General features: G+C 43.1%; 1 protein-coding gene across 1 annotated transcript; it reads right to left on the bottom strand.

Annotated features, from left to right (window-relative positions):
• LOC129339457 (vomeronasal type-2 receptor 26-like) lies at positions 1-7,700 on the bottom strand. The gene is made up of 6 exons (XM_054994037.1): positions 7,477-7,700; positions 6,055-6,346; positions 5,102-5,959; positions 3,090-3,317; positions 2,219-2,345; positions 1-911 (listed from the first exon to the last, which is right to left on the bottom strand). Exons 1-6 carry the CDS (start codon positions 7,698-7,700, stop codon positions 1-3), a joined length of 2,640 nt encoding a protein of 879 aa, XP_054850012.1.
• Between the last annotated feature and the right edge of the window lie 4,132 nt (positions 7,701-11,832).

Raw genomic sequence — 11,832 nt, forward strand, 5'->3', positions numbered from 1 at the left:
TTAGGTTATTTTATTATTTCGCCTTATTAAGTGCTCCTTGTTGTTCAGCTCAGGCTTCAGAATAATGATGTAACATTTGGGTGCAAAAATGCAACCAAGTAAACCAGCACTGGAGGCTAAGATGGAGAAGATCTCCACAGCCACCATGGATTTCCCTTTTGTACTCAAATAGGTTGGAACAAAGGACACCCAAACACTGCAAAAGACCAACATGCTGAAGGTGATAAACTTGGCTTCATTGAAGCTATCAGGTAATTTCCTTGCAAGAAAAGCCAATGAGAAGCTGATAAAAGCCAGAATGCCCATATAGGCAAGGACAAAGTAAAACATGGCAGCTGAACCTTCATTACATTCCAGTATGATTTCCCCATTCACTGAATGCATGTCCCTAGCTGGGAATGGAGGAGAAGTACACAGCCAAAGAATACAAATGGTTGCTTGAATAAGGGAACAGGAAAGGACTAGAGAATTTGCTATTCTTTTCCCCAACCATTTCCTTACCCTGGATCCTGGTTTGGTAGCAATGAAAGCCAGAACTACAGTGATTGTTTTGGCCAACACACTAGAAAGAGCCACAGAGAAGATGATTGCAAAAGTAGTTTGTTGAAGAAGGCAGGTCTCCTTCCCTGGTTGTCCAATGAACAGCAAGGAGCAGAGGAAGCAAAGCAGGAGGGAGATGAGGAGAATGTAGGTCAGGCTCCGGTTGTTGGCTTTGATGATGGGAGTCTCCTGGTACTTTATGAAAATTCCAAGCACCAAAGCTGTGATCAGGGAGAAAGAAACAGCCAACATAGCTAAGGCGATTCCTAATGGTTCTCTGTAAGACAGGTGGCTTAGAATCTTGGGAATGCACTGACTTTGGTCCTTGTTGGGATAGCGATCTTCTGGGCATTTGACACAGGCATACATATCTGTAAAAAAGGAGCTACTTTTTAAATACTTTGAAAAAGTCTTCAGTTTCTGTTGGTAAAAAGTTTCCATAAATTGGAGCCACCAATGTGAGTATTGTCTTGTTTACCCCAAGACACTGTATATGACCTCGATGCAGTCCACAAAGTTATTTGCAGGCCAGCGTCAAGCAGGGGAGGAGAGCTTGGAGGGCAAGGTGACAAAATACTTAAGAAAACCATGATGGAGTTAAAGGAGTCCACGGCTTTATTGATTTACAGCTCATTGAGCATTTGCACTGCATAAGGCACAGATCCAAGCATCAGCTGACCTGCCTGCCAGCCGGTGAACCACCACACCCCCTCAGACCTCTGCTGAGGGGGGGAAACCATGGGATGACAGTAGTTAGCAGGATACCACATGGGTATGCACTCCTGTGTGGATCCCCTGACACCTGGGAGTGAGGCGGACAGGACAGGCCCTGAGCTGGGCATGTACCTGGCACGCCACATTCCCCAGACCCCTTAAGGGGATCCCCATAATAGGGAAACTGAGCTAACGGGCCCTGTCCCCCCCCCAAATGGATCAGTGCCCAATGACCAAACCACCTGCTCCACTCCAAAGTTGTGACAAAAGGGAGGGCTGAGTGGGATGCTGGACACAAGCCAAGTGCTGAGAGGCAGAGTCTGCCTCTCCTTACAAGGGCTGGCAGCAGACCTGAAAGGAAACTGCACCTCCCAGGTCTGCAGCCCTCTCCCTTGCCCCTCTCCGCCCATGCCAGCCTGCTCTAATTGGCTGTCCTCGGCATTTGAATCTGGGAGGCGCAAGTTGCCTCACCGAGGGCACAGGGAGACTCCTGCCACCCCTCAATATGGTGCTGCCATGCCATCCTGCCCTCCACCCACCCACCCCGCAGCCCACAACTGAGCCCCCAGTTAAATCTGGGGGCTGGAATTTGCAGGCCAGCATCAAGGAGGGGAAGAGAGCTAGTAGGGCAAGGCAACAAAATACGCAAGGCAACCATGATGGAGTTAAAGGAGGCCACAACTTTATTGCTTTACAGCTCATGGAGCATTGGTGATGCATAGGGCACAGATTTATGCTTGAGATGAGAACCAATGAATGATGGGTTCTCCCTTCCCCGCTATATCATAGATGCTATGCAACATTGTTTGATTCTCTTGCTCAATGTGACTAGATATGTGATAAAGTTTGTATTTCTTTATGTTACATCTCATACCCTTGTGACTGGAAAACAGGGTTTGATTCTCTTGCTCAATGTGACTAGATATGTGATAAAGTTTGTATTTCTTTATGTTACATCTCATACCCTTGTGGCTGGAAATCATCCCTTCTGGACACTGAGCACAATCAAAGCAGCAAAATTGTTCTCCTTCCTTCTTCTCTCTGCCATAGCCAGGGTGGCAGTTGTCATTGCATAGAGAAATTGGCAGCACCTGTCCAAAACCAGAAAGATCTCTGCAGTTTGGAATGAAGACTCAAGAGACCACTGCATGGGTTGACCTAGGTATTATTCAATGGGTGATATGTCTAAATATTAAACACTTTTCTCCTTTTTTAACATGGGCTGCTACTGCTGATGGGCAACATTTCCACCATGGCTCCAAACATCTGGCATGACTGACAGCCTTTTATATACTACCTGCAGAGATAGCAGTATATAGTCTGTGCATAGTGGTGCCAGACTAATGCTCAGCAACTAAAGAACCCCTTCTTTATTTCCCTTTTCACCCAGCAAATGAGTGCCTGGATTGGTAGAACCTCTCTTAGATGCCTCAAAGTGTTTGTCATTTTTTCTTCCTATACAAGAGTAAATCACATGGTTTCCGACATCTCTAGTTAAGGCCTAATCAGTCTAGGCCTTATAACTATAAAACTTAAACCCATGAAACATTGTAGAAAAGGCAAAAAGGAGGGGGGCTTTAGCCATTGTGAAGGACCACCCCCCCAAACCTTGCTTAACCTCTGGGCAGTGGTGAAATTTTTCATGCCAGTTGGCCCAAAGATCTTTATTGGGATGGTCAAAAATACCCACCACGACAATTGGGTGTGGATTGGAATTGCCATCAGAACTGTACGTTGGATTCAGCTTGAGAAACAGGACACATTCCGAAATGTCATATATGGAATTTCCCCTATTCAATGATGTAGCCTAAAATACATATATTTTTATCTGTTACCTGATCAAAGCTTCTGTGCCACTCAATCTGATCATCATTCAGGGTTAACTCTTGGCCTTCAGGAGCCCATGGATCCAGTCTTCCCACTTTTACTCTAGCAAAAGAGCTGTTGGGAAAAGTTACCCAGTTGGTAACATCAAAGCCTGTAATTAGTTTCCCGTTTTCATCAAAGCGCACAAGGTCTCTGGCAGTGTTGTTGAATGAGATTCCCATTAGGAAGGGATGGAACTAGGATCCAAGAGAAATGGACAAAAAAGGCAACAGACTTTTGAAGTCTTTAGAATAAAATTTACAGTGACTTGATTTATTACAATTTGGGTTGTTTTCATTTTAGAACCAAGAATGGCAAGTTACAGTCACATAATTTAAAAGTATGTACAGTAATAAAAATTTCTGTGTATGACATTTGAGATGCCAGACTGCTGCCTGGCACGCTAAGAGGATTTTGGGGGTGGGGACAAGTGTGATGGTGTTGCTCCAGAGTAGAGATGGGCATGAACAGCAATACGAACAAAAAAAAAGCCACAAACAGCCCAATCTGCTGTTCGCGAACAAGCTGTTCATGAGGCCCCATTCTAAATGAACAGGTGGTCATTGCAAGCCTCATTCATTGCTGTTTGTTGCTGTTCATCAAGCCAGACAACCTGCAAACAATTCCCTTGGCAACTTAGGCAGGGTTTGTCTGTCTAAACTCCTGCTGCTGCCCTGGAAACCCCAATCTAAGCCCAATTTAGCTTGATAGGCAGGTCTTCCTTTCAAGTGTGGAACTCCAAATTAGTTACAACAAGGGAGCAAAGAGCAGGGGGGAGGGGGACTCCCAGCTCTGGCTTTGCAGACAGTGGAGAGACAGTTGCTGCTGGCATTTTGATAGAGAGAGTTCACTGGCGCTTGAATTTTCTTTGTGTGTGATGGGATAGGGATCTACCCCTTCAAGTTCCTGGGCTGCTGCCAGGCTCTGGGGCCAAGCTATCATTTATTATTGGTACCTTTCCTGGTGCCTGCTCAGGTAAGGTTTCTGGGAGTGGTGCAGTAGGGATCTTGACTTGGATGATGGCTGGAGGAAAGCCTGCTGGCCCCCACAAACAGCCAACCATGAACATGTTTGTCAACAGGGCCACGTTCGTGGTTTTCGTCAGACCCTGTTTGTGGATGGCAACAAACAATGAACATCATGTTTGGGTTTTTTTTCTGTTCATGTTCCAAAGTCATTTCCAGTAAAAATCTGAAGTTAGGAAGCAATGTTCTATGCTTCTCCAAAACTCACAGGTTTAACCATAGAGTTTTTAGAAAATCCTAGAACATTGAGTCCATAGTCATAATAATGTCACTTCTGGGTTTTTCTGGATGTTGTATCATGTACCAGAGTGTCCCCCATGCCCCCATTTTCCCCCTTCAGTGGGGGAGATGGGAAATGCCAGGAGATTACATGTGCCAGGATATTTCAATTCTCTTTGTGCTTAGCACTGCAAAACCACAATCATCCTGAAGCTGGTGATCAACTTTGAAGCTCCCAGCTTTATTTTCTGATGAGAGCAACAAAAATATTGGATGAAGAGGTCCTTTTAATATTATAGAGTAGAAATATGAAAGATGCATTGAATGATATTGTTTTGGCCCATGCTTGGTGATTTTTTAAAAAAATAATACTTTGTATTTGCATTTAACAAAAGAGAGAGAGAGAGAGAGAGAGAGAGAGAGAGAGAGGGATCAAGAAAGCTGTCTGTATCCCTCCTATTCAACCTTTTATATTGATCCTATCAATTTTCATCTTGTAGTTAGATAACCTCAGCATTTGTTTTATAACAAATACAGGGCTACTGCAGGGCTAGGCAATTCTAGAACAGTTTATTGCACAGTGTTCTATTCCATTATGGCTGGATTTTTTTAAAAAAAATCACTTTGAGTTGCCATTATAGAGGCAGGATTATAAAAGTGTTCAAAATAAATATCTGGTGGAACTTGCCTGCTTTGTGTGTGTGTGTATAAAAGAGTTCTGTCTCAGGATGTTATACCTGCCAAGGTTGCAAATTGTGAATTTCCTGCCTCTCTCCTACTTCAAACCTTTTGAATTTGGATCTGGATATGTACATGGCATGCAAAACATGTGCCACAGCATAAGCGGCATTGTAGACATTGTAGCTGCTGCCAGTCATGCTCATTTCAAAGAAAATCCCAGGCAGGCTGTCCAGCTTCTCTTCCCCTGTGCAGGGTTCCTTGCTGTCCTCTTGCTCATAGGAAGGTGTCAATGAACAACCAAATGACTGTTCCCAAAATTCCTGGATAAAACCATCTCCTTTCATCCAGGAAGGTCTTACAATCTGAAGGAATTGTTGAAAACCAGGTGGCTGACTTGAGTGAACTGTGAAAGACAAGGCACCATGGAAGGTCTTTACATCCCAAGTTGTTTCAATAGTCAGTGATTCCAAATTCCATTGAGATGTGACAATCCACACTTTACCCACAGGTCGAGATAAAGAGATTTCTGCTGCATATAACAACAATCCCAAAATATGCAAGGCAGGAGGCTCTCCATATACGAAAAGTACATTGGCTCTGCTTTCCACAAGAACTGGGTATTGTTCCTGCAGTTTTAAGAGCAACAGTATCGTTTCATCCTTATAAGTCATTTTTATTGTTCTCAGTGTGAAGGCAAAACAGATGCCATTCTGTGAAAGCAAAGGAATCACTGTCTGCAAGAACCTGTCCCCATTTTCATCATCCATAGCCACAAGTCCAATCCATGTCCACCCGAAATGGTGAAATAAATGAACAACCCCCATATATTCATAGTCTTCATCTGGGACCATCTGATATATGTAAGGGAAGAGTTCTTTGTTACCCTGCTCTAGGGAGAATAACCCAAAAGTAAACTGAAAAAGAAAAGGGTAGATATTTGATACAACAGAAGGTTCAATTATGTGGTAAAGGTCTGAAACCTCCATCCCTACCTGTTTATACTGCCTACCTGTGGAACATTGTATATTGCTAATACGGTGACCACATTAGCTGTTGTTTCAGAGCAAAATCCTGGAATGATGGATATGAGACGGCTTTGGTTATCACACTTGAAATTGGGGAGAAATTTATCCTTTGTTGAGAGGAGGCTCAAGGCAGCCTTATAAGTCATCTTTGCAAAGTAATAACCGTTGAGGACCAGGAAACCCAAGGAGGTGTTCGTTAAGAGATTGGAGTTCTCGTTGATCTCTTTTACAGCAAATGCCAACGCCAAGAGATATTGGTAGTATTTTGGAACTGATCTACAATGAGAGTGACAATCGATTTAATCAACCAACAACATGTGCTTTTGCCATTCATCACAACAGCAAGTCATAATTTTCAGAAGTTTTACTTGACTATTGACTTGGCAGAACAGATGGATAGGCTATTTTTTGTCTTGACCCTGCATCACATTTTTTGCATGGTTTACATCACTTCCAAAGAAGCTCAAATTATGGAGAGAATTATTTCAAGTGATGGACAAACTCTCCATGTTCTGATTTTTCTCTTTTTATACACTCAGAAACAAGTCCAAGAGATATTGCTGACCATATACCATTTATAAGATGAAAATTTAAAACCTGACTACACATCATATCTTCATTCTGTATCTTCTATTTAAAGTTCAAGATTGCTTTGAATTTCAAAATTGATTTTGAATAGAGTTTGGGATCATGCTTATCATCCATACACTGGTTTATAAGGAAATATGTGGTCCTCAGTCACATTATTTTGGAAGGAATTGGAAGTATATCCATTTCTAATCTAAGTATCTTGGCTTTGACATATCTTGTTATGAAAGGATGTGATCTCAAACTTACATTGTGCAATCCTAAAGAAGTCTATCCCTGTTCTGTTCATATCTATTTAATGGGGTTTTCTCTAGGGAAAGCGTTTTTAGGATTGTACTGATAGTTTCAGTAAGATCTGAGTCTCGTAGTAACTGAAAGACCAAACATACTTTCAGATACATTTCTGGAGAATGGAGCTTTGACTTTTAAAACCTTATACTCTGAAAATCTGGGTGGTATTTAAGGTGCTACTGGACTCAGATCTTGCTGTTCTACTGCAGATCAACAAGGCTACCGACCTGAAACTACTGATATTTTGTGGCTTCTTTGCCTGACAGGTTCTTAATATCATCCAATATTTCTGGAATGTAGAGTAAAGTTTTGGCTTCAAAAATATTACAAACGACACTGGGCAGTCAATGAAAAGTATACTTTTAAAAGAAATAAAAAACATATATCCTCTAAAGGAAGTAGTGTTCATTTAACGTTAAGCCTGCATTGCAATGTTATGCATACATGAAGTGTGACTGTTCAACTTATTGATTTGTTCTCAGTTCCTATTGTTAGAATATGTTACAGAAAGAAGTCAGTTTTCTTACGTGGGTTTATCTGTCGACCACTGTGTGGGCTGCTCCCTAAAAGAGGGTGTTTCATGAAAGAAGAAGATGTGTGATGCAATCCCTCCAATGATAAAGTCACCTGGCTGAGAAAATTCATGAGGAATAGGAAGAGGATCTTCAGGTGTGGTGCACTGCAGAGTATGTATCTTGCATACAGTATGATCACACAGCAGCAGCAGCAGCAAAACAATCACAACCAGCATCTCTGAGCAAGGGTTGGGCCTTAGATTTAACAATGACTCCTTTGGCTACCACTTCTTCATCAGTATCTCTTAAAGATATATTCCCTCTATTTACTCACGTTGATCAACCTGAATGGGCTGCTTATTTGGATAGGGTAAGCTTCTTTAAAAAACATAGATCACACTATATAACTCACTGCATTAGGTGCAAAAAAAGGTATGCATTTTTGAGTTACAAAGGGCAAAAGAGAGTGAACTTGAAGGAATATACCTGAAAATATTAAGGGGGAAAATCACATAAAAAATCAATAACACCCTGCCGAGCTTTAAACCCACTTCTGAAAAACATGTGGGGTTTTTATAGCATCTTTCAGATATTGTTGGTCTTGCTAATAACTCCTGTCAATCTTTTTCGGAAAACAGTAATTGTGTCAATGATAGGGGAGCCAATGAACTCCCAAGCTGTTTGGCCTCTATCGTAGCAGATAATGAATGCGTTTGGAAAAAGTATTTTTTCTGATGCCAAATCATAATGTTTTTATCTCATTTGATACACAGCATGAATGAAAGTTATCAGACATACACACTGCCTGGAAATCTGGTTCTAGGAGGGTCCTGGAAAGACCAAAAACAGCCACTTAGAAGAATCTTGGTTTGTATAAACATTTGGAGAATAGATTTGACAGTGCTGCTGATATGTCTCCCCTGCAATGCTCAGCGTAATAAGGGAGGTAGTAGCTGTATATTAAAATATACTCTCTGAATAATAAGAAAAGAAACAGTGGTACTTTATAAAAACTCTTCCTTTACACTTTTTGCTCCCCATGTCTAGTGCTAAAATGAGTCTCTTCTGGACTTTTAAATTTGATGCTCTTAAACTCTACTACCCCAAAATTAAATCTGTTTTTCTCCTTTCAGAAAGAATATCCTACTGAGGAAAGGTTTGATTTCTGTTTGTCATTTTACAAAGAGAGAGCTGGACAATTGCAGACAGACAGAGCACCCAGAACAGTAAAGGGGAATGGTTTCCTTCTGATGGATATAAATGAACCTATATACAGTTTGATACTTGTTGCTGTTGCCAAAGTACCAACTCTGGCTTTGGAAATTCCTGGAGATTTGGGGGCATGGCCTGAGGGAAGCAGAACTAGGAGAGAGGAGGGAGCTCAGCTGTTAGCGGTCAGATCTGCCCTCATGATATTAAGAAGGCTTATGAATATTGGCAATATCCCCTCTTTGTATGTGTTTTAAACACAGAAATGCTGCCTAGGCAGCCAGAAAATTGAGGCCAGATCCCAGCCCGGAGCTGGAAAATTGCTAGAACGTGAGGTACCAGGCAAGACCAGCTTCTACCCCATGCCTGGCATATGTGCAAAGATCCTACAACAATAGGGTCTTCCTGGAGTTTGTGAACTGATCCCCTTAATATGCTCTATCAATCTTCTCTTAGGCCTTCTCCCATTCTGGGCTATTCAGGGCTCTGATAGTCTCACCAATTAAGTCATTGCAGGTCATCAATCAGCACTGATAACTTTAGTTTCACCCAGGAAGACTTTATCAAACCTTCCTAGTTTTACTGCCTCACCTCAGAGACAGCTTTCCAGCTTATTCTTACACCTCAGAGACAGCTCTCCAAGTCTTTGTCTCACCCTGGAGTTGACCATTAAGTTGTTGTTTTGGAGGGCAAAAGATGTAATCATGCCCCTGTATAATTGTACTGCCCTTCCACCATAGCTGTGTGCATGCCTTTGGATCCAGCATCCACCCTCAGACCTCCATCTGAGCTCCTCCTGCATTGGTGTACTGGTTGCTCAATGCTCTCTCTCATGAATGCCCTCTTTTGGATTGGTAACTATCACCCAATCCCGCAGTTTCCTCTCTGCTTTCTTGTTAACTCTGTATGTGTATGATGTGCTTTGTCTGCAACTGATCTTTTAATTTTAAATAAAAATTCCTTTTGATTGAAATCTACTTTATTGAAAGAGTTCTCTAGAGGGACAAGCTTCATATACATAGATGGAGATCTCGCTAAGTTGCCTGTCTCTTGCTGCCTCTCCTTGCATGCTAATTCCCCAACTCACATGAACCACGAACCATGAAGTTTCACAAACCTGCCTTGGTTTGTGAACTGGTTCATTTGGTTCATGAAAACGTCACTTCTGGGCCAGAAAATCACCACTTCCGGGTCAGCAGAAGGTCACTTCTGGGTCAGCAGAAGTTCTGCAGAAAGCCCATCTCCCGTTTCCTAGGAAACTGATTGATCAGTGGCAAGCTGTCTTCAGTGACGAACCGAAAAATGAACTAAATGAACCAGCCTGAAGTTCGTGGCAGTTCATCAGAAATGGGCTCTGACGAACTGCTGGTTTGCCAACCATGAACCGGCCCGGTTCGTGCTGACCTCTGGTTCATATTTCAGTTCATGCCCATCTCTAATTAATACTCAGAGTCTTTGTTATTTGTGGAGTTAGGGTTGCTATGGGATGGGAAATTCCCTCCCCCCATCCCTTTTTTTTAGCTACAGCCATTGATTCACCTTATTCCTTTTTTCCTCTTTAAGAGCAGGATTTCATTTTTATTTCTCTTTAAAGAGAAATCAAGACACCCTTTTGTAACTTCAGCCCTTGCTGTTGTTTTATGTTATATGACCCAGGGTGGTGCTCTGGCAGGAAAAAAGGAAGAGTTGGGAAGACATAGCTTGCCTCTGAACACCTATAGAGTGAAATTCTGAAATTCTGCAGAATTTCCCCTCCTGCCCCTCCTCTCTTTAAATTTCCCTTTGGTTAAAAAGGAATTGATCTGAAACTGACTCCATAATTCCTAAAAGGAGGAAAAGAGGAAGATTGTTGATTTTCTGGGAGAAACTGGGTAAAGAGGAATTAAGAGAATTTCTCTTAACAACCCTATATGTAGTGCAGCAGTGTCCCTGTTAGGCAATTGGATCTTGCTTCTAGCCTGCCCAATGGGTGAGAACTGCAGAAAAATAATAACTGAACCATTCACCATTGGGTTGTTTATCTGAGATAGTAAATTTTACTTAGGAAAGGCTGTAGCTTACTCATAGTGCATGTCCTTTGTTGAGATGTCTCCAGAATTATTTCTTGTATTTAGCAAGATATTGAGATGCTTTTTTCTTCACATTCCCTATTATTTACAAGGTAGGTAGGAGAAACATTATGTAGCTCAACTTTTCTGAATCAGAGCACGAGAGATCGTTGTCTCTGGATCATCCCAGACAGGACAACACTAAGCAAGTAATATCATCAAGAAAAGAAAGCAGGTGTTCCTTTGATTTCCAAAGCAGCTTATTAATGTGTCAGAGGCAGGAATGCTTCAACAAACTGAGAAGGGGAAAGCAGCTATCTATCTGGTGTTGCTTTATTAACATGAACCATCATTCCAGTGAAACTTGCCATGTGTTTATAGGTGAAAATCTTAATCTAGTGTAGGAGTTCAACAGCCAGGCCCGGCGCGCCCATTGAGGCCAGGTAGGTGGTGGCCTCAGGGCGCAAGGGCACCAGAGGGGCACTGGAGGAGACGGAGGAGCACGCAGCAGAGCATGCAGTGGAGCTGGCGTGACTGGGCTGAAGCTGCTGCTGCAGCAGCCAGCCAGCCCCGTGCTGCTGCCACCGCCACATGCCCCAGCCGGGTGCAGAAGCCGCAAGCCGCTGCTGGGGTGGCGTGCGGAGCATGGAGCAGCCTCCACGCACCACCCAGCAGCGGCTCACAGCTTCTGCACCCGGTTGGGGCATGTGGCGGCAGTGGCAGCAGCATGGGGCTGGCTGGCTGTAGCAGCAGCAGCTGCAGCCAGCCACGCCAGCTCCTCTGCGTGCTCCTCCGCCCCCACACGCCCCAGCCGGGTGCAGAAGCCACAAGCTGCTGCTGGGGTGGAGCATGGAGCAGCCTCACGCGCCACCCCAGCCATCCTGCGCTGCATGATGATGTCATCGCATGAAACTCTGGCACCGGCAGTGTCAACAGCTGGGAAGGATACACATTTGGCTGCAAGTACACAAGAACATTCTCAATGTTTATTAATCTATCTATACCAGGCTGGAGGCATTTTTGCTTATGATAAATCCCAGTCTGGAGTTTTAGAATGAATAGGCCTCTGATGGTGTTATTATACCCTTCCCAGCATATTAAAGTTACACAA

This window comes from Eublepharis macularius, chromosome 12 (genome assembly GCF_028583425.1).
Source record: "Eublepharis macularius isolate TG4126 chromosome 12, MPM_Emac_v1.0, whole genome shotgun sequence".
NCBI classification, from domain to species: domain Eukaryota; kingdom Metazoa; phylum Chordata; class Lepidosauria; order Squamata; family Eublepharidae; genus Eublepharis; species Eublepharis macularius.